Source organism: Cryptomeria japonica, chromosome 1, assembly GCF_030272615.1.
Source record: "Cryptomeria japonica chromosome 1, Sugi_1.0, whole genome shotgun sequence".
Lineage (NCBI taxonomy): Eukaryota > Viridiplantae > Streptophyta > Pinopsida > Cupressales > Cupressaceae > Cryptomeria > Cryptomeria japonica.
This window is the reverse complement of record NC_081405.1, coordinates 645,256,102-645,279,462: the sequence shown is the minus strand read 5'-3', so window position 1 is coordinate 645,279,462 and position 23,361 is coordinate 645,256,102. Positions and strand designations below refer to the sequence as shown.

The 23,361-nt window shown below is 35.8% G+C and overlaps 1 protein-coding gene across 1 annotated transcript in view; it reads right to left on the bottom strand.

The window, feature by feature from the left end:
• The window catches only part of LOC131062345 (metal tolerance protein 11), a 131,028-nt gene extending 118,493 nt beyond the window's left edge, over positions 1 to 12,535 (bottom strand). The window contains exons 1-3 of the mRNA XM_057995983.2: positions 12,217 to 12,535; positions 8,092 to 8,201; positions 7,721 to 7,966 (exon numbers count right to left, since the gene is read on the bottom strand). Coding sequence (XP_057851966.2) covers positions 7,721 to 7,966; positions 8,092 to 8,201; positions 12,217 to 12,400 — 540 coding nt within the window. The 5' untranslated portion in view covers positions 12,401 to 12,535. The remainder of the gene's footprint in view (positions 1 to 7,720; positions 7,967 to 8,091; positions 8,202 to 12,216) is intronic.
• Positions 12,536 to 23,361: the final 10,826 nt, after the last annotated feature.

Sequence of the window (23,361 nt, the reverse complement as noted above, 5' to 3'; positions counted from 1 at the left end):
TTAGGATAGCTTCGTGGATGTTATCCTTGGTGAAATGGAAGAAGATTCATAGGAGTAGGAGCATGTAGAGGTTCATAGTCACTCAATCCCCGCTCCAGATTGGTTGATAGGAAGGCTGAGAAAGAAACCAGAAAAATAAACTGATCTAGCCCGGGAGTTAGAAGAATTATTGAAAAAGGGATCAGCCAGTAGAAAGGAAGGCTCCCCGAAAATTCTCTAAGGTTGTAAGGGATGAGTATGGATCCCAGACCCTGCACATTGTTGAACTTGCAGTAGATAAAGATAGGAACGAATCAGGGAGGAAGATTATGTTATCAGACATATTGATCTTGGCCATGCTTCCACAGGTCAAGTAATGAGAGACTTTGAAGAATCTTCCTTAGCCGTGAAGGAAAAGATGTTGAAATCAAAGGTGAAATGTAAGAGGTTGAGAGAAGAAAATAGAGCCCTATGCGAGTACATCAGAAGTTTCAAAAGGCCCCTCAGGGAGGTAGGTCCTTCATTCACTCCTCCTTCCTCCCTTTTGTTGATGATGCGGAAGTTATTAGAGCAATGGCACAAAATTCTAGGGAATGGATAGAAAATGTTTACATTGAAGCAGGAAAATTCATTGAGGACTTGGCTCAGCTTCATTCAAAGTTCGTGGCCCTCCTAAGCAGATTCAAGACAATGATAGGAATTTGGGAAGATGTGCACGTATACCAAGGCTTAACCATTCCACGACTTAAGGCTCTAACAAATATTCCAAGGCAAATTCTGATTGATGGGAAAGTAATTCGGGAGAATGAAGCTTATGACTTTCCTCGATGGTTCTACGTCATTTTCTTAGGAGAGAACACCATCGATAAGTTCAATGTAGAGTCCATAAGTTTGAAAGATTCCATCAGAGGGGTGCAAGAGGAAATCATCAGTGCAATTAAGGCATTGTCCATAAGGAAACTCAATGATGGTGGAATAACAGTGAACTCCCTGAAATCTCAATTGCACGAGTTCTTCTTCGTAGGTTCATTCCCTAAGGAACATTTTGCAAATGTTTCTTCATTTTCCAGTATAACGAAGAAGACACAGGAAATCATGATGGAGTGGGAAAGCTTCTTTTCCAAGAGCGAGAAAGAAATTGCCTTGATGGAATTCGCCATTGAAAATGTGCTAAGTGTCTCCATCGGAGAGCTGGAAGCGGTCGTCAACAAATTCATTGCATATGCCATAAATAAATGGGATAATGGTTGTCCATTCTTGGATGAGAGTCTTTTAGTTGAATAGTGGTGGTGTATTTACTGTTGGGGGTATTTTGACTAAGTGGCAGTCCGATCAATGCATGTCATCGTCGCATGACAAATCTTCTTGCATGCAGCCGCCTTATTTATAATTCTATGATAGGTTCTCTGTGCATGTCGTCGTCACATGAAGAATGATGGGCGTTTATTCCTTGCATGGAGATGTTTATTGTATTTTGGGTATGATCGGTATAGTGGGGTGCATTTAATGCACTAGTGGGCACCATTTTGGGCTCAAGGAATAATTGTATATAGGTTTTATGGGGTATTTATTGCTGATTCCCATCTTGTTGCATTTTGAGTGTAGAATCTTCTAGGGTGAAACCCTAATTAGGGTTTGCATGGCCTGAGGCCTATATAAAAGGGTGACCCCCCTCATTTGTAAGGGAGGAGAGATTATTATCTGAGATTGTTGCATCAAGATTGTTGAAGTAGCCAACTTAATACATTGTTCGATTTTGATGGTGTATTATTGTTCTATTTTAGCAATCTGCATGGTCTTTTTCTCTTCAGTTAGATTTGATTTGCAAATGTTGTTAGGAGAACCGAATTTGATAGGATTACTTGTTGCAGAATCTGAGCTCATACTTTTGGTGTGCAGTTGATTGTTGCATACCATGCAAAGTTAGCCTGAGCCTTTTTGTTATGTGTGTGCGCTTAACTTCGATCATTAGTAAAGATTGTTCAATTAGATGGTCCACATTGGTGATATGAAAAACCTCTACACACCCTTTGAAGATTGTACCGCCTTCGCATAGTTGTGCTCTATTGGCGAAGCGAAGCGTGGTTTGATTCTACATGAGTGATCTTGTCTACTATTCTTAGGATTAGATTAGCTTTAGCATAGTTCTCTCTACCCTGCTCTCATTTACTTTCTGCATAATTCAGAAATCAAAAAATCCAAAATTAGGGCTTTCATTGCAAATCATCCATATAGAAATCCTTGAGCTTGCATGAGTTTATTATCTTCTTCAATTGAACACATGTAAGGCCCCTTGGGTTAATAGCAAGCCCATCAATCAACTGAGTCACATCCACGCACTGGAGGAACCTTGGAATTAGTCATTTGAACTTTTGTGCAATCTTAGCATACGGACTAATTTTGATCAAGAGAGGATAAGGTGACCATTGGTAACTTCATTTTGTGTTTGACGCTGTCAAAAAAACATGTCAATAGGTCTGATTTTCAATTTTCAATGTCTAAAGACACCCTTCCAAGGTCAACAATGGCTACCCAAAGTCCGAAGACAACGTGCAGCTAGCATAAATCAGTCATTTGAAGAGGTTGCAGCCATAGGAAATGTTCATATTTGACGAATTTTACCTCCCCAAGGTTAGAATGGTCAAAGTTGGACGCAAGTAAAGGGCTGGAAATAAAGATTAAGTCTGAAGATGTAATATCCCCAACAATTTTTTTTATTTTTTAAACAGTTTAACAACAAACCAATCACCCATTGGGGTTAGAAAAATGCAATCCAAACCAACTGAAAGGAACCCTTCCACCTTTTGATCACCGAGAGCCCAAGCTGGGAGGGTGAAAGCATATAGTGACAGGGGATCGTTAGAGGCAAAATCTAAAATGTTGATTACAATACTGGGCGGCAAGCCAACCCCTTCCACTTTTCAGCTGGATGGAAACAAGAGACTTGGTGGTAAACCAACCAAGGATAAAAGAACACAATCAAGCACAAATCACTCTACCACGATATTTCAATGGGAGGACTTATCACTAAATGAACTCAACTCAACCGCTTATGTAGCGGGAGGACAATTACAAACAAAAATCACTCAACCACTTATGCAGTGGGAGGAGTGAACTACAAACTAAATTACAAACACTGAAGGCGGCCAAGCCAGCCTCTTCCACTTGTGTAGTGGGAATTACAAAGTACTTTAGGCACAATAGAGGTTAATACTAATAACCAATGATTACAATGAGAATATAGGGAAATTCTAATGAGCATAACAATTAAAAAGTTAGAGAAAAACAAGATAGCACAAGATAAACAAGTTTGATATGAAAATACTAGCACTACAGCAGAAGACCAGCAATACTAAAAATCTCATAAACACCATGAAACAACTCCGAAAGACCCACAAACACAGACAAATGAGAGATGATACCAAGGCGCCCAAGATAGGAGCAATACCCAATGCCAAAAACACCAAAAACCAATGGCACGTAGCTTGAGGCAACTCCAAAAAGGGGTGGCCAATAGTAGAAATGACTTGCAACCAAAAATCAGATTGAACACCAAAACAGGAGAATGATCGTCTTCCTGGTATGCTTCCAATGAGCCAATACCTAGAATGATGGGTCGCACAGGAAGGGAGATATGATCAAATCTTTGCTTTAGCCACACCAAACCAACAACACTGAAAAAACCATACCACACACTGAAAATATGAAAATGCACACTAAAAACTTCACCAACATTCCACCACTCAACTAGGTACCATGTCTCAAGCACGAAACTAGCAAAACTAGGGAGCCACAACTCTGAAGCTCAAGTTCACTCACCATTCCGACAGCATAACGATATGATTTCTTCCAGATGATCAAATGAGGAGCCCATCCCTTGTATTTATAGATTTATCCATTTGAAATTCACTTCATTTCATTTTCATGTCCCTTTCCAACATGGCGTCCACTTTCCCAGGTACGCATAGTCGCACATTTCCCAATGACCACACTTGCAACAATAGAATATTAGATACATGAAATATATTCAATTTGGACACCCTTTTCTGACTTGGGAAATAAAATATAACTTAGGATAAATAAATCAACCATTGATCATTGCCAAATCAACCATGTGAACTGAGGTGCAAAAAATACTAAACTGAACTGGATTGAAGCTCTGCTCAAGACTGCCATAAATAGCACTATTTGAACTAACACTTACTAAAAATAGTAAGTCATGAAAACAACTCCAAAAAACATGCTCGTCGAACCCTGAGAATGAGCTTGAAAAACCTAGAAAAAACTCAAAATCTAGTCAGCTGCCACCAACTTACTAAAAATGGTAAGTTCAGAAACCACTTCAGAACAAGATGCATATTATACCTCTATAAAGCTCTTAAAAAACCCATAAGGAATCCACAATCAAAATCGAAGAATCCCTACCAAATTATCATCAGTTTACTCTTGCAAAACTCCACAAAAATAGGAAACCCTAATTCCTCATTCTAGTCAGCCTACGAGTTTTTGGAATAGGCTAATGGACCATTGGTTACTTCCTACTGGGAAGGGGACATTACAAAAGACAACTTACAACTATGGAGTTTCAGACTGTTTCAAGTTTCAACAATGGAGTCCTCAAAAAATGCCTCCAAACTTCCCAAAAAAGATGCACAAATGAAATCGCCCAAGTATGGAGGTAGCTAGAAATGAAAATTAGTCAGAAGACAACCTACAAATGGAGTTTCAAACCTACACCAACAATGGTGTACTCAAAAAAATGTAAAAAAACTCTCCAAAAAGGCTTCCCAATGAAATAGCCTAAGTGTGGGAGTGGAAAGTTGAATCTGAAAATAAATGTTCCAGCCAAGGACTAGCAAAGACACTCAACAATGGAGGTCAAAGTTCTCAACAATGGAGGTCAAAGTTCTCAACAATGGTGGTCAAAAAACACTTCAAATATAATTGCCAAGTCTTTCCATGATAGCACTAGGCAAAATGACAAGAAATCGCCCCCAAAGCATGAAGAAATCAACATTATCGTGATTTTCTAGCCATGGCACCACCTCCAAAATCTCAAAAAATGTGGCCCAATCAGCCACCAAAACTTGCAGCAATTGCCTCCAATGACAATGCCCAGGTCTAATTGGGCAAATAACTCCTTCAAATCTGCAAATAAACTTCAACAATGGTGTCCAATGGACACTCAAACAAAATTGCCTAGCTGGAAACTCTCCAATCTGCCACTTGATTGTCACATCAACCACTTATAATATTATTATAATGTTGGAAGCCTCTTTTAAACTTGTTTTTACCTCAACACTTTACCACACAAGCAATGTGGGATAAAATTTTGCCTTTATAACAACTTGAGAAAATTGATTTGCCTTAGGAAAAGTATTTTTAATCATTAAATGATTGTTCCCAACATTAATAATTGATTCGATCATTAAATAATCACCACCAAGGCAAAACAATTAAATTCTAATCACATTTGCATTTAAAATCGTTCAACTTCATCAAATTTGGCCAATTGGGGAAAATCGCCCTATGTCTAGATAAAATCCACATTAAAATCATCATAAGTCATCATCACTATTGCCCTTTGGGGAAAATTGATTTGCATTTGGATACATAAAAATCACTTCATTTTGCTCATTAAGTCCAAAATTCACCTTTTGGGGAATATCAACCCCCATCTGGATAATTATCCACATCAATTTTGGTCACAGAACTCACTTTGGGGAAATTCGCCACTCATCAAGACAATTATCCACACTTAAATCCATCAAATTCGCTCATAGGCTAACTTGGGGAAAATCGACCTCTATCAAGATAGTCATTTCATCTATATAAAACTTCGTACTTCATTCTTGGGAAAAAACGTGGGTCATCAGGATAATTTCCAACACTAAAACAAAATTTGGGCCCCCTGGTGGAAAAACGTGGTCCATCAAGACAAAAGTTAGGACAATTGGGGAAAAACGCCCCTCATAAAGATTTTTAATGGGGAAAATCAGGGTCCATCGAAAATATGCTCAAAAACTTGGGGAAAAAACGTCCCCTGTCAAGATAATTGACTCTTACACCTCAATTAATGGATTTCCATAGGGAATTTGATGATTTCCACACTCAAAAATACATAGAGATGTCAAATTTCATCACTACGCATCGGGACTTAGTCAAATTTATTTGAATTTGAGTAAGAAAATAGGGATTTCACTGGAATAAAGTGCATTTTTTACTTGAATCACCTCCTAGGAGCAGGAAAATAACCCCTAAAGGACCCCTTGACTCTTGGGCATGAAAATATCACCGACTTGAACACATTTAAACTCAATTACGCTCAAAAATCCAAACTTAGACAAAATTAGGATCACCTAGACATTTTAACATTTTATACACATTTGATCCTGTTCAAAACTCAAAAACCTAATAACACTTAGGCATACTCAGATCAAAACTTGAAACTCGGGCATTGAAAACCTCAAAATTGCCGCATACTTCCAAAACCCTAAACTAACACGACATAGAAAGCAAGAAAGAGGGGTCCCCGTTTGCAATAGGGCGATGTGTGAAAAGGTCACAACAGGTCCTTAGGATTCTATTTGAGCATTAAGCTTTTACAAAATTTGGGAGCATTGTTGTATTACAATGTAGAACCAAAAATTTTAAGCATACCGATGTAAGGAACTTTTGATAAATAATATAGTAAGTGTTTACTCCAAAAGGGGTTGTCTTTATCATCTCCAAGTATAAATGAAGGAATCTCTTAACAAACTCTTCAAATTGTTAAGCACGCAAGTTTTGCACAAACATTCAAATCAATGGTGAAACTTATGTACAATGCCTTTCCATTCTCATGCCTCTAAGCAAATGACTAATGAGGTGTCTCAAGGAGCTGTTGTGATTCAAGTAAGCTCTCAAGTTTTCCTAGGCATAAAGATAAATCACCACAATGTCTTCTCTACCAGGGGGTCCTGAGTTTATGCAGGACCAGAAGGACAGACAAAAGCACCCTCCATGCACACACAGCAATGAAGTAACAAGATTTACTCCAAGGGGCAAAATGGGATTCAGGTTGTGACACAACATCTATGTTACAATTGACAGTTTTCTCACAACTTAGTGCAGTGCATTTCTTCTTTCATTGTAATTTATTGAAAGTACCAAGACCTGCCCTTGGACACCAAGATTGGCACAGATCAAATGGCAGAGACATTTGTGTGGTATATCTCTAGAGATTGACATTGACTAGTGAAGAAACCAACTAGATAGCATGACTTAGATTGCTTTATATGTTATGCTTTATTGTCACTTTGACTGAGAATAACCTAACATATTCTTAGAGGCTGTAGTCTCTCTGATAGGTGAAGCTTTTTGAACCATTATTTTGAAGAGTAACTACTCTTCAACCACACAACTAAAGCTGTCTGATGACAAGACTGGCAGTGAATTGCCTCTAGAAACTGGATGTAATCCATTGACTTCAAACATTTAAAAGTCAGAGAACCACATTAATATACAGCTGAATTAAAATGACAAACACATTCTTTAATAACATGATTAGCATCTTCGAATTGAAAGACTTATTAAAAAATTCTATTAGAAACAAACATCCACCTCAGAAACAACAAAAATTGGAAACAAGGATACCCTAGATTTGACTATTCACTGGAATTTTGATTTAAGTAAAATTAGTAACGGTTGCATATGATAGGTTTGAAAAAATACTCAAACAAAAGAAATAGAGAGGACTAACCAATGGTTGCATGCGCTTTTTCCCAATCGGATAGAGATAAGGATTTGGCTTCTGCATCTTATATGCTGTAAACCAGAGAATAAATCCGGATAGAAGATCCAAGAGTGAGTCTAAGGTTGAAGCAATTATGACTAATGAACCACTCCTCATTGATGCATATATCTTTTCAGCAAAAAGTACAACATTTGCCAAGTTGGACAGTAGAATTGCAGTCCTCTCACTTTTTGCAACCTTCTCACAATCTTCCTGAAAGAAATTGGGCGAAGAATATTATTTTGAAAAATCAAATGCTCCTTTCAGGGTAAAATATGGTTCACTGATGCATTGACTGCTTTGATGAATGTGCATAACAACAAAGGATAAAATCAAACCTTGGACATGCCAGGCAGATATCCACAATGAGCAACAGCATCCATTTCTGTAAAACCATCAAGCATCTCCTCTTGCTGCTGATAATATTCAGCCACTCCATCACCAGAACCTGCCAAGGAACATGAAGAAAAAGCTAAACACTAGTAGATATAAACATCTTAAACAAAAAAATCAGTAAACTATATTGAGGTATATAGTAAATCAAAGACAACAAAATAAACGAAGTCAACTAAAATTACAGGAATCATAAAGTCTTGCGTGACTCTATATGTACACTCATATCTTCTATTACAAGTTAAAAGGTGAGTTTCCCTATTAGCAGCCAGAAGTATTCAGCATAGGGCTTAAATCTTGATGTTTCAATGCTGAGAAGAATAACACATCTGAAGTAATCTTGAATGGGATTTGTGAGCAACGCTTGCATATAATTCAGATTCTGGAACCCTCTATTAGCTCAAGTTCAAACCAAGTGCTGAACATACTTTCTAAGCACCGATATATTTAGAATTTTCTTAATCAAAGAGACGCTTCAGTGATTAGTTTTATTTTCTCTTTCTTCTTTTTATTGAGATAATTATTAATGACTACTGTGGATAATCTTTTGCACTTAGGTCAACCACCTCCATGAAGATCCTAGTTCTGTCAATCATGACACCGTTAAAGAGAATCGCTACACTAAGTTATCACATTCCTTTGACTGTAACGCATCTACTCAAAATTTACACAATGCTAACTGATGCTTGGTAGATGTGACATCATTGAACACACAGATAACGAAAATTCAAGAAAACAAAAAACACACTGCAAAAATCTCATGCCAAGTTTTCGATGCTGTAAGAAACCCCAGACCACTTGGAGCTGTGGTGCTGTAACTCCTATGAATGCAGGCATCTACGCTTCAAAAGAATAAAACTATGATCTACAATTTAATGGAGACATATTTTAGAAGCTTGTTGCAAAAAGCAAGTCATGTGGTTCATCGAATATATAAATGCCAAATTTATAGCCCATGAGCCTATTGTATGCATAGATATCTATGATAAAAGGAAAAATCCTCACTGAGCAGTTTTGAAATTTCACAAATTCTATAGACAAATCAACCTTAAGTCATCTATCTAGAGAACAAACAAACATGAATACTTCAAAGCTCAAAGAATGTCATGTTAATCAGGAATACTCTGCAATTATTCTTTGTACAACTTACATCTCTTATTGTAAAATAATTTAGTAAATAGACCAAACCCATACTTTTGCACCATTGGTAACCAATTGAAACTAACAGGTACTTGCAGAATTAAACACTGGAGATCTAGTGTAAGTAAACCCTTATATTTTTCCAATACATGTATCTCCAAAGCATTTCCCTTAATTGAAAAAAAAGACTATTTCTACACTATACAACTACTTAACAGGAATTCAATTGATTATAGCCCATTTTACTGCTGCTGATAACAAATCACACAGGACTTCATTGGTATAAGCTATCAAAACATCCTCTGTGTCTACCAATACACTAGTTTTTAAAGTTTGCTAAATAATCCTGTTATTCAATTCCCTAAGCTCAAACACTTCCATGGATGGATCACTGGACAGATGCATCACATACATCTGCATATCTTATTTCTACATCCATTATAATTAGAAAATAATATATACCCTGTCATTGAATTTCCAAAGGTGACCAGCACCAATTTCACTCGCAGAAGGAAAATGTTCCCCCATAACTACGTAAGAGAAGAACATGCCAGGTTCACTACTAAGAACCACAAATTCAATCTATTCTTTCTCATCTCTGCCATAATATCGACCATGTTAGATGGAACAATAATTAGCAACCAACCTCAAAATATTTAGAAGCTACACACCAATCTAATACTAAATAGACATACCATAAATATCATTTGTCTAAGATTAAATAACATTCATAGAGAGCCAAGTTGTGAAGCTAGTGAAGAGCAAGAGCACCTTGACGGCATCCTTGAGGGTTTTGCTAGAAGCTTGCAAGTTGTGAATTTCGTTCAGGAGCGGCTGGATTCAGACCTGAATGCCAGATTGATATATGCAGCATGTAAAAATTTCTAATGTTTTTGATGCTTGTAGCAACTTTGATCTGTCTCAGTTGCTTAAGAATAAATATGGTGGCATTCATATTCTTCAAAAAGCTTCTGAGGTGAAGTGTATTTCCACTAAGATTGTTGATATGAATGTCATTAAGTGGTCTGGTGCTATAGCTCAAAATGCTGATGCAGCTTCTATGGAAAGTCTCTCCCCTACTAGAACTAAGGAAATAGATTTCCAGCCTTCAATTCAAAGGGTTGGTCAGAAATCTTGGGTGGAGCTACTAGAAGGCAAGGATTCTTTAAATCTGGCTTTGTCATGCTCTTTGGAACTGGTTTTGAACAAAGAGGGCTCCATCTTAGGTTCCAGATTCTGTGGTGGATGTATCTTCCCCTAGATTTGAAAACACTATTGTTGGAAAGTTTATTGGATCCAGGCCTAATATTGTTATAGTTAAAAGCTGTGCTCTTAAAAAACGAAAACCAAAAGATCAGGTCATAATCTATTCTTTGACAAAAGGTAATCTCCTTTTTGAATCATGAGGACTATGTTCAAACCCTTCTTGATGGTCCTTGATTTTTGGGTGAAGCAAAATTATTGTACAGAAAATGGAAACAAGGGTTTGATACTAAGAAGGAGAATATAAACCTAGTTCCAATCTAGTTCAGGCTCCCAAGCCTGACACTGCAATATTGAAAGGACAAAATCATGATGTGGATAGAAATCAACTGGACAACTTGTAACTTCTGATGCAATTACAAAATCTAGGAAGCAGTTATGCAAGATCCTATGTTAATGCCAAGTTGATAACTGAAAAATTTGATAGGTTGTGATAGGGGAATTGAAAAAGAAACGTATACATCAATTGTTTACATTGACGTAATCATGGATTTCTATTTATTGAACTGCATATTCCTAAAAATCTATAAAGTGGGTCTGCTTTGATGACTCCATAAATCCATGTACGTGGTCAGCTTCGTTGAAACTGCATATTTCTAAAGAGGTGGGTTTGTATTATTAAAACTGCATATTTCTAAAATCCTTAAACACAAACCCAAAAGTATGAAGATATATTTCTCAGAATCTATTAGTGATATGTATTCTATCGAAACTAAAAATCTATGAGGTGGATCTGCTTCATTGGATCTACATTATGCTAAAAATTTGTCAAGCATGTCTTTAAAAAAGTGTTGCATGAGATTGCTTGATTTTAGCACAGAATAAACCTAATCGTGAAAGAAACCCCCAGGACCCCATCCCCACGGAGAAAACAAATGTTGGTAGGAAAATTGATGAAGAAGCGCGTACCAAATACAACTTGCAAGCAATTATGGATTTCTCTTTGCTGAAATTCCGCATTTCTAAAAATCCATGAAGTGGGTCTGCTTTAATAATGCTGGATATTCCTAGAATTGTATGAAGTGAGTCTCTTCTGTTGAAACTGAATATTTTCAAAAAACAGAGGAGCTGGGTCTACTTGATTTCAAAATAGATTACAATAATAATTTAAAGAAAATCACTAAAAAATCTTAAAGGTTGTGGTAGGTGAATTGAATAAGAAACGTATACACTAATTGTTAACAGTCAAGCAATCATGGATTCTTCTTTAATGAACTGCGTATTTGTAGAAACACATTAAGTGGGTCTGTTTTATTGACTCCAATAATCCATGTACGTGTGCAAGATTCGTGTAAACTGCATATTTCTAGATGAAGTAGGTGTGCCTTATAGAAACTGCATGTTTCCAAAATTCATTCAAGTCAGTCTGCTTGATTTCAGCGCAGAATACAACAAAATTAGAAACAAATCCAAAAATATGAAGAAAAACAAACCAAGTATTGCATTAAAGCAATCATAGACTCCTCTCTGAGGCCTATCACCCCTCCATGAATTCATTTCTATAGAAGCTGCATATTTCTAAAATCTATAAGTGGGTCTGATGCATTTAAACTGGGCATTTATAAAAATCAATCAAATAGGTCTGCTTATTTCAGCACAGAATCAAATAAGGATCGGAAGTTGGCTTGTTTTTATAAATTTCAAAGGTGGTGGAAACGAGCACAAACCGAGTACTATAGTAAAGCAATCATGGATTTTTCTCTGAGGCCTATCATCCATTCGAGGCCTTGGAACCCTGTTGAATTTGAGCCTCCATGCATTGTCAGCCCCTGTCTGTTCACTGCTCTCAACCTGATCAACCTGACCAGCCTCTAGCAAAACCTCAATTCTCTCCCCCAAGTTATCTTCCATGGCTGATTGATCAGATATGGGTAATATGAATATGAATTTGAATATGAGTAGTATGAATATGAATGAGTATTTCTGAAATATGGCGGAGGGAGATTACTTCAGTATCTTTATTTATACCATCTTCAAAAAAGCATACATTGGGGCCTACATATCATGGAAATTCAAAATCTTCATTGTTCAATTAAGAACTAATTCTCTTCAACTTTGCGACCAAAGGAAATTTAGGAGGAAAGAGTGCATTTTCTGCAGTTCAGTAAAGTTGAAACAGAAAAACACTTCATTCTTGAGTGTGACGCTTTCAAAGCCAGTAGACACAGTTTTGAAAGCACTTTGGCATCCAATTCTTGGGACAATCTATTCAGCGAAGGGTGTGTAGAGAAGTTAGGCACTCTCATCATCATTCTGAACAAGAAAAGACTTGAAATGTAGAAGTTGGACCCGCCAAAACAGTAATTGGTTCTTTTTGTTATCATGTCCTAGGCACAGAATTAGGCTAATGTTTCTCCTAGCAAAGCTCAATCTTAATCTTGGTACCACTAAATTAAAAGAAAAAATTAGATCTCAATCTTTTGGATTTTTGGTTTTGTACAAAGCTGGATCTCAATCTTAATATTGTTACCATTCAGCAGTCTATTCTTATATTCTATTCCATAGGCTTTTTCTCCAATGACGGTTAGAACAAATTCTATTCGAGAGACGTGAAGTTTCCACAATCCATCAGATCATCTATTTCACCATTAAATTTCCACAAATTCTATTTATTTAAAAAAGCAGGAGCAAAATGTACATTATTGTGACCGATTGTGTAGAATACATTCAACATCCATGGGAAGACATCTAGAATAAGATATACCACACTGGCTTTTTCCTTCTCTTCAGCTTAAGATAATAAAGTAGTTATTATTTTCTTTTGGTTAATATAGATTTTAAGCGCAAACCTCAGCTTTCTTTCTATAATATTAACTATCAAAAGTATTTGGACGGGTATTTTACTCCAAAAGTGATTTTTTTTATTTAATTTATTTAATAATCTTTAAGTAGTTAGGTGGATGAGTGGTAAAGATTTTATATTGGAATGATAAATTTTAAATTAAATTATATATTCCTTTCTTATTAAGTGTCACACAAGTAGTTTTGTATATGGAACTTTTAAAGATACTTTTTCTTTTAAATGTTTGAATTGTTTAAATGTTAAATATTACGTCTAATATTATTCCTACCAAAAATATAATATATGATTTTTTTTTTTAATAAGAGAAAATTCATTTATTCTTAGCGTTAAAGGATTCCCTCACATTTGTTAATGGTCACAAGGTAAGTGAAAAACAAAAATCAATGTTTAATTTAATGTCTTTAAATAATAATTATGTATTGATTCAAAGTTTGAATTTGAATTTTAAAATAAGTGATTAATTATTTATAGTGTAGGATTGGTTCAAGATAATAAAATATTAATGTCAATTTAGAGAATGAATGCTTGAACATAATGGATGTAATAAATGTCAAATGTGCAATGTGTTAAGGGTATGACCGGGTTCATCCATCCTTGCACAAGGCTAAAGAAGTGGAATGGATTGCACCAAATGAGGGATAAGACAAAAATAAATTTTGAAAGGGCTTCCAAAGGAAACTTGTGGCCATTTGGAGCAGGACGTGTTGCTATGGACTAGATAGGAAACATTTTGGCAATTACAACTCAAATTTTGGTAAATGGGACTAATAATGTAGTAGAGGCCACCGTTACTTTCCTTGTCATGAACATGGAAATTAAATTACAAATTTTGAAGCTTCATATGGAAGGGGACTCTTAGTTAACTATGAATGCAATCATAAAAGGGGAGGCACACAATTGGAAGATTAACAAATTTGTAAAATTAATAAAATCAAATTTAAACAAATTTTCTAAATTACAAATTACACATACAAGGCATGAGTGTAACAAGGTGGAAGACACCTTGTCGAAATGCACATTAAATGAAGGTAATGATGATTTGATATTGGAGGATATTATAGAATTGCATTTTGAGGATGAATAGATACAAAGCAAAACCATGGGAGAGAAGTAAAATGACATGGCAATAAATGCATTGTGGCTCTTGATGTGATGAAGTGTGTGAGAAGGACCTTAAGAGGGTGGTGTGGTTGATGTTGGATGTCATTGCAATTGAATGCAAATTGAGATAGTGTGGTAGTAGTAGGTGATAATGGAGGCAAACTTTACACTAAGAACTAAAAAATAATAGCTTGCATTTCTGGGTTGAATGTTGAAAGACAACATGGAAAACACCTTCAAAATCGATGACCCTTTTTTCTTCCAAATTGTCAAAATGATCTTGAGAGATGAGTAGTTGGATGTAGAATATAGATACCAGACCAAGGTGGACATCGCCTCTCTGTTTTTGGAATATATATAAAAATGCAAATATAATTTTTAATATCTCATTTTGGGTCTTTCAAATTCTAAAGTTTATATTACACTGGGATAAGTGCACAAAGATGGTGTCCAAAAGGGGGGTAAAAGTGGACACTTTTTTTCTAAAATCAGGTAAACTTGAACTTGGAGGAGAAAGTTGAGAGTCATACACTCAAGATATGAAGATACTCAAAGAACAAAGATTGTACTACTCTGAATCTAGTTTCCAAAACACTATTTTTTTTCAAAATTGGATAAGATTAAGGGGGTCAAATCCTTTGTGCACAAAAAATAGACCCTGATTTTTTCTGAAAAACATAACATAGTGTCTGATGTGCTCATCCAAAAAGTCATAGTTAGATTTAGTATTTTGACAAATCCTTTGGAAGAAAGATAGTTAAGAGTGAGCACTAGTAGTTGTGTATTTTTTTGTAATTTTTTGTTGAGTATTTTTTTTTTAATGATTTTTCCAATCGAACACATCCTTTTTTTAATGATTTTTCCAATCGAACACATCCTCAAAAATCAGGTACCTGTTTGTGCGCGAAACATAACTTGCACCAAAACAATCGAAAATACAATTTATTTTTTTAAAATTGTAAAGAATCAAGTGCAGTGCAATAATATATAAAGTTTTTTTTTAATTTGGATAAGTAGATCAAAAGTTATTAAAAAAATGGTACATGTATGTCTCTGGGAACTATAAAGACACTAGTACAAGAAATTCAATAATAATATGTTATTTTTGTTCAAATTTTTAAAAAATTATATGATTAGGAAGTTCAGAAGGTGGGTGAAAATATGGTGGCAATTTTACCCACTTGATGAAGTGTAAACCTGATGATGACACAGTCGAGAAACCAAGTTGATAAAACAAAACACATAAAAAGGAGGGAAATGGAGGGAAATCAAACTTCCAACCCGCGGCTTTGTCATCCAAGCCTATTCACAAGCCTAAACAGTCAAAAGCACGTACGGGCTTTCTTTTGTATAAAGACCACGTATGGGTTTTTTTTATAAAACCACGTACAGGGTGTTTTTTCAATAAGAAGCACGTACGTGGTTTTAAAGCTAAAACAATGCATACGTGGTTCTTCCTGTGATACTTCATCATAAAATATTAATGTGTGTGTTTTAAATATGTGTGTGTGTGCATACATATATGTATATGTATAATATGTAAAATATGTAGATATTGTATGTATATATAATGTGTATATACACACACACATGTGTGTGTGTGTATGTGTGTGTATGTAATATGTATGTATATATATAATATGTGTATGACGTATGTATACATATTTGTATTTTTATAATAGATACATGTACAATATATATAATATGTATGTATGTGTATTTTCTTTTGATAAATTATGTGTATTTACATGTACATGTATATTGATATATATTGTCTTTTGATATCGTATTGTACATTGTACTCCTCTCTCTCTCTCTTTCTCTCTCAAGACCTTGGACATAACACCTAATGACATCATGTAAGGTCCCTTAGCACACATATAACCCCTTAAGACCATATGATGTCCTAAGGGGTCAGATGATGTCCCAAGGGATCATATGATTTTCTAACACATGTGCGGACCCATTATGACCCTACATGACCCCTAATGATGCCATATGACCTCTTCGGACCATGTATGATATCTCAAGGGGTCAAATGGTGTCTTAACAAATGTGGCTCAATTAGGACCCACATGACCCCTAACAACATCATGTGACATCTCTTCCTCTCCCCCCATCTCTCTCTCTCTCTCTCTCTCTCTCTCTCTCTCTCTCTCTCTCTCTCTCTCTCTCTCTCTCTCTCTTTTAGGAACATATCATGTCCTAAGAGGTCATATGGTGTCCTAAGTGATCATAAGACACCATATGACCCCTTAGAGCACCATACGACACCATATGGTGTTGTAATGGGTCATATGGTGTCTTAAGGGGTTGTAGGACACAATATGACCCCTAAGGGCACATGACATGACCCATAATGACACCTAAGGGGTCATATGGTGTCCTAAGGGATCATACGATACTATATGACCCATTAAGAAATGATACGACCTCTAACAACACCTAAGGGGTCATATGGTATCCTAAGGGGTCATAAAAGACAATGTGACCCCTTAGAATACAATATGACCATAATGACACCTAAGGGGTCATATGTTGTCCTAAGGGGTCACAGGATACCACATGACCCCTTAGGACATGATATGACATCTAACAACACCTAAGGGCTCATATGGTGTCCTAAGGGGTCACAAGATACCACATGACCCCTTAGGACATGATATGACCTCTAACAACACCTAAGGGATCATATGGTATCCTAAGGGGTCATACGACACAATATGACCCCTTAGAATATAATATGACTCATAATGACACCTAAGGGGTCATATGGTGTCCTAAGGGGTCACAGGATACAACATGACCTCGAAGGACAACATATGTCCCATAACGACACCTTATGGTGTTGTAAGGGGTCATATGGTGTCCTAAGGGGTCATAGGACACAATATGACTAGCATTCTCTCCTTTTATCTCCCTTACTTTTCCATCCCCCCTCTCTCTCTCTCCCCCCCCTCTATCTCCCTTTTCCATCCTCTCTCTGCCCCCCTCTCTCTTTCCCCCTCTTTATTTCCCTTTTCCATCATCTCTCCCCCTCTCCCTCTCCCTCCCTCCCTCTCCTTCCCTCCCTCCCCTTCACATTTTCTTTACTACATGAAGCGCGTACGAGGTTTTGAAGAGTCAAAAGCACGTATGAGGTCCTGGGAATATTAACGTTGGCCTAGTGAACATTTTAAGGGCTAAGAGCACGTACGAGGTTACTAAAAATACCGCGTACGTAGTTCTGAGACATACTTTTAGTATCCCAACAGCCTCAACGACCTCAAAAGAAGTTTTTGAGGTCGTTGAAGGCCCCACTGCAACTATTACTACTCTTTTGTGACTATTTTATACATTGAAGTAAGTGAATTTTTTGTTTTACATGATTTCAAATGATTGAATTGTTGTCCTTATTAGTTTGGTCAATGTTATTGTGATTGTTTAATAGTTTTTATTCAAAAAAATAATGATAATGCTCAATTTTATGGTTATTTGATTGTTTAAGAACTTATGTTTACATATAAATGTAAAATAATTCTATTTAGGACAACCAGTATTAACGATGGAAAAGAACAAGCGAGGAACGATGGAACAACAAGAGGCTGAAAAAAAAAGACAAAGGCAACGTATGAAGAAATTACGTGACATAAGAACAATGGGACAAGAAGGTACATCATCCTTAACATCTCAATTCGATTTACCAAATGAACATAATGCACCTAATGCAATTGAAGAAGAGACATTTGATTTACTATATGAACCTAATGCAATTGAAGAAGAGACCACATTGAATAATCAATTAAATGATGAACATACATCGGCTCTATTTGATGAATTAAATGTACCCAATGCATGCAATGCATCAATGTTAACACCTCCTAGAATCATTCATAGGAAACCAAAGTATCTAATTGAAATCGATGAGAATATTTTGAAGCCACTGCCCGATAAAATGAATGAATGAACTTGTAGCAGAATGCTTAAAAGAATATGGAAAAACTATTTTGAAAACTCAAATCAAACTGCAAGATGCCAATTAATTGATGGAATGATTAAAATTTTGAATTTTAGAGAGACATGAGAATTCTAGGCCTAAGATCATTCAAAAATAATAGTGAATGAACTATTGTGATAAATCTATTTGATGCATATCAAGCTATTGGTTCAAGATCATATACTAAATATTCTAATGTTAGGCGACGTGTCATTACATCAACCATAATGAGAAAGAAAAAAAAAATTGTTTGATAAGCAAAACAAGTAAGTCATTAAACATTAGTAGAGAAACATTACATAAAGCATTAGAGATTCAAGATAAAATAAAGGATCCTAACTGTCATGCTCTGTGATGTGTGATACCTACAGCTGCAACACAAAACACTCAATAGATCATTACAAGCATGGTTCGAAAATAATAAGCAAACAAAGGTAAAACCATGACAAAGCGACCTATCGCCTCCTAAGAGATGTAAGTATGGATTTTCTCTCAGATCTATATAAGCAATCCTAGTGACTTGACTAAGATGGAGGATTTGAAATGATAATGATATGCAAAGATGAGATTGATTATGCTAGATTGATCCAAGAGACTAATTAAGCTAATGATATGCATGATTAAGCTGTGATGATGATGCAATTAAGCTAGAAAAGAGATTGATTAAGCTACATGATTCAACAATTATGCTAGAAAATGATCAAATTAAACTAAATCTAAGATGCAGTTGCCTATAATAACAATGCTCAAATGATATGCTAGAATGGATATGCCTATAGTAATAATGCATAAGATTAAAATGAGATGGGATCCTTATTGCTCCAAGATGGGGGAAATTTATAGGATTTCCAAGGCCAGGGGTGAGGTGGCAGGAATCAACGGTCAAGATTGAGTCTGAAGATATCAAGGGTGAAATTGGAGGAGGTTGAAGAAGAGGTTGGAGGAGGAGACACTTGTCATCTCAATGGTGACAAGTGTCAAGGAGATTTTTTCATAAAAGGGCAAGTGTCCAAGAGAGGAGACATGTGGCCAAAGTGCCATGTGTCTCAAGAAGAAAATATCCACACCATAGGAGGTTAGGATAAGGAGGTTAAGATGTGCAAGATAGGATAGGGTTAGACAAACCCAAGGTTAGGTGGAATGAGTTAGGTTAGAGGGATGGTTAGGTTAGGTGGTTAGAAGTTAGGAGGCATGTGGGTAATTTGAATTTAAAAATTCAAATAATAGAAAAAGACTAATTAATTCTCAACAACTCATAAATTGATTTGTTTTAATTAATTAGAGGATTAGAAGAATTGATTGAAGTGGGGGGAGGATTAATTAATTTGAATTAATTAATCAAAGGGGACTATTGAAATGAACCTATTAAATAAATCCTTAGATTTATTAATAAGTAGATGAAAGGGGGAACTTAGTCAAATTGATTAATGAATTCAATTAAATTAGGAAGGGGGATTAATTAAATAATTGCTTATTTAATTAATTATCTTTGGACTATTTTTAGGTGTATACATTTTGCCCCTCTTTGAAGCAAGGTGTGATGACACGTTGATTCAAAGAATATTCTCATTTTGATGATGATATTGGCTCGATAGGATGCCCCAGCTATTGATTGATAAATTTTGATATGATGATGCCTCCTCAGGAGATCAATTGAGATAATTGATCTTTGGAGTGTTTGGATTTTTGCGAAATTGATATCTCAATTAGAAATGATTTGATGTCTGCAACTATGGTTGATGAAAATGCGAGTTCTACGATCACAGTGTTGTGGTTTTTGAGTATTGATAAATCTTGATTGATTAGATTAATAAGACCGAGATTCAATCTAGTTTTAGGAGTGACACCTCTTGTATAAGACAAAGATGATCAAAGCGTCTAGTTTCAGGAACAATATATCTCGTATAAGACATGATCAGAACGTCTGGTTTCAGGAAAGATACATCTTGTATAAGACATGATAGAATAGATGAGATGTGATCGATTGATAGAATTGATAAGATTGAATGGGTAAAGAACTAATAGTTTGTTGATATCAAGTTGCGGGAAGATTTAGATATGCTGATGTTGGTTCTATTGAAAAAATATAAGATTTTTGTTGAGTTGATAATATCTGGATAGAGATGAGTCATCAGTTTGATTGTGTATACACTTATGATGATAGCTTGATGATTCTTGCAATAGATTTAACCTTGGACAAAAGGAGCATGCGGGATCCCATGCAAGAATGAAATGCAAGCTAAATGCAAATGAAATGCAATGCGATGACTGGATCAGTCATTGGATTATTGTGTTTTGTCATCATTAAGCTTTTTAAAATGTGGAAAGTAAGCGCAAACATTGATGGCATAATTAAACCATGATGACCTAAGCATGACTTTCCTAGATTTTGATATGAAAAAGTTAGCACAAACATCGAGGTATAATTGAACCGAGATGACCTGAGTGTTGCTTGCATAAAACAGATAGTATTAATCATTTCAATACACAAATTGGAAATGTCTTCGATGATGACTCCGATGATCATGTCCTGAGACAAATTTGCATATATTAATGATTAATTTACAAACAGCAGACAAGAAAAATATCATGTTCCTTCCTTGTTTCTCTAGTCAAAGACATCTTGGAGTCACTCAGAAATCATGGTAGCAAAAATTAAGATAGATAAATTGAACAATCATGTGAAAATCATTATCCAAAAGATATCGTTTGTGTGCTTAGACTGACTTTGTAATAGTTTGATATTTGATAATTTGATCTCGTGTTCAATGTTGGATATGTCTCAGTTTTCACTTGATAAGAGTTGTCTAACTGTTGTTCTACCTGTTTGATTAAGCTCAAAATGATCAAAAATTTTGCCCCCAGCTAGGTGTAGGATTTTGCCACAAGCCTAGAAATAAATTCATTATGATATACCCAATTATCCAAACCATGGCAAGAAGCCATCCGGGATGCCTTCGTATGTACAAGGCTTTATTATGCATATGAACAACGTTGAATGAAAAGAATGCAAGTGGAAGGATGCATGAACTAATAGATGGAAGAGCTAGCTAACAGATAGCACATGTTTGCCAGTTTTTCACCATCTGTTTTTATTGCACTTTTTCTTTTTTCTTTTTTTTCTTTATTAAATTTTTTTTCACTGTTTTTGGATTTTTCTGCTTTTTCAGACATAAAACTTCTTCAGATGTATGCTATTGATGGGTTTTTTAAGCTGATCTCCATCTTGTGTTGATAGTTGATAAGCTCCTGATCCAAATACTGTTGTGACCACAAATGGACCTAACCAGTTTGGTTCAAACTTTCCTTTATTTTCTCCATCTGCCTGGTTGCATGGATTTTCCTTTAGTACTAGTTCCTCAGCTTGAAAGACTCGTAGTTTGACCCTATGATTTTAACTTTGGCACATTCTTTGTTAATATACCTTTAAATGATCAAAGGCATTTTGCCTTCGTTCATAGATCAATTCTAACTCTTGCAGTCTAGATACTTGTTGTTCTTCATTTGGAATAAGACCTTTTAATGATACTCATATAGAATGTATCTCTACTTCTACTGGCAGTATTGCTTGTGATCCATAAACAAGAGAGAAAGGTGTGGCACCTGTTGGTGTGCAGATACTAGCACGGTAGGCCCATAGAGCAGAGTTCAATATGCCAATCTCTTCCAGCATCATTCACTGTCTTTTTGAGGATTTTCAAAATAGTTTTGTTTGATGCTTATGCTTTCCCATTCCCTTGTGGATAGTAGGGTGTGGAAAATTTGTGTTGGATCTTGAATTTCTCACATAGCTCTTGTACATCCTGGTTCTTGAAAGGTCGCCCATTATTAGTGATAATGGTCATGGATATTCCATAGCGATAGATGATGTAGTTCAAGGTAAATGCAGCAATTTGTTTTCCTGTGATATTTGTGAGAGGTACTATCTCAATCCATTTTGTGAAATATTTTGTAGCTACAAGGATGAATTTGTGACCATTAGATGAAGAAGGATTTATCTTTCCTACTAGATCAAGATCTCATTGATAGAAATGGCAAGATGTTGCTAAAGTATGAAGTTCTTGTGTTGGTGCATGAATCAAATTCCCATGGATCTGACATTGTTTGCATGTTCTAGCTATCTTAAAAGAATCTCATTTCATAGTTGGCCAATAATAGCCCAAGCGTGTGACTTTTTTTAAAAGAGTAAGACCACTTGAATGAGTGCCACAAATGTCATTATTGACTTCATGTAAGGCCTTCTCATATTCTTCTTGTTCGAGACATCTTAAAAGAGTATCGTCTAGACCTTGTTTAAATAGGGTATCCGCGATGAGAGTATAATGGGAGGATTGGCGAATAAAGTTTCTCTTTTGATTTTTTGATAACTCCGGAGGGAGGATATTATCTTTCAAGTATGTGTAAGTTTGGCCATAACGGGAGGAATCATGCCCAACAACGTGACAGATAGTTTGGGAATCAGGACAATTATGAGTAGGGTAAAACAACTCTTCTACCAGGCATTCATAACGCTATTGATTTTCCTGTGTCTAAACGAGAGAAGTAAGTGTATCCATGATGTCCACTGCTTTGTTGTCATTCTTTGGAATCTGTTGAAAAGTTATTTCTACAAATTATTTCTTGATATCATCAACCATATTTTTATAAGGCATTAACTTTTTGTCCTTTGTTTGATAATTGCCATTGATTTGATTGATGATGAGCTAAGAGTCTCCAAAGACTTGAAGTTGTGTAATGTTCCATTCTATAGCCATTTTGATACCTGTAACCAAAGCTTCATACTCTGTTGTGTTGTTGGTGCATGGAAAGCTTAATTTGTATGCTTTTGGGATTGTATGACCTTGTGATGTGATAAACAGAATACCTACTCCTAATCCATGTTGTGTATATGAACCATCAAAGTATAATTGCCATGTTTTTGTTGTGACTATT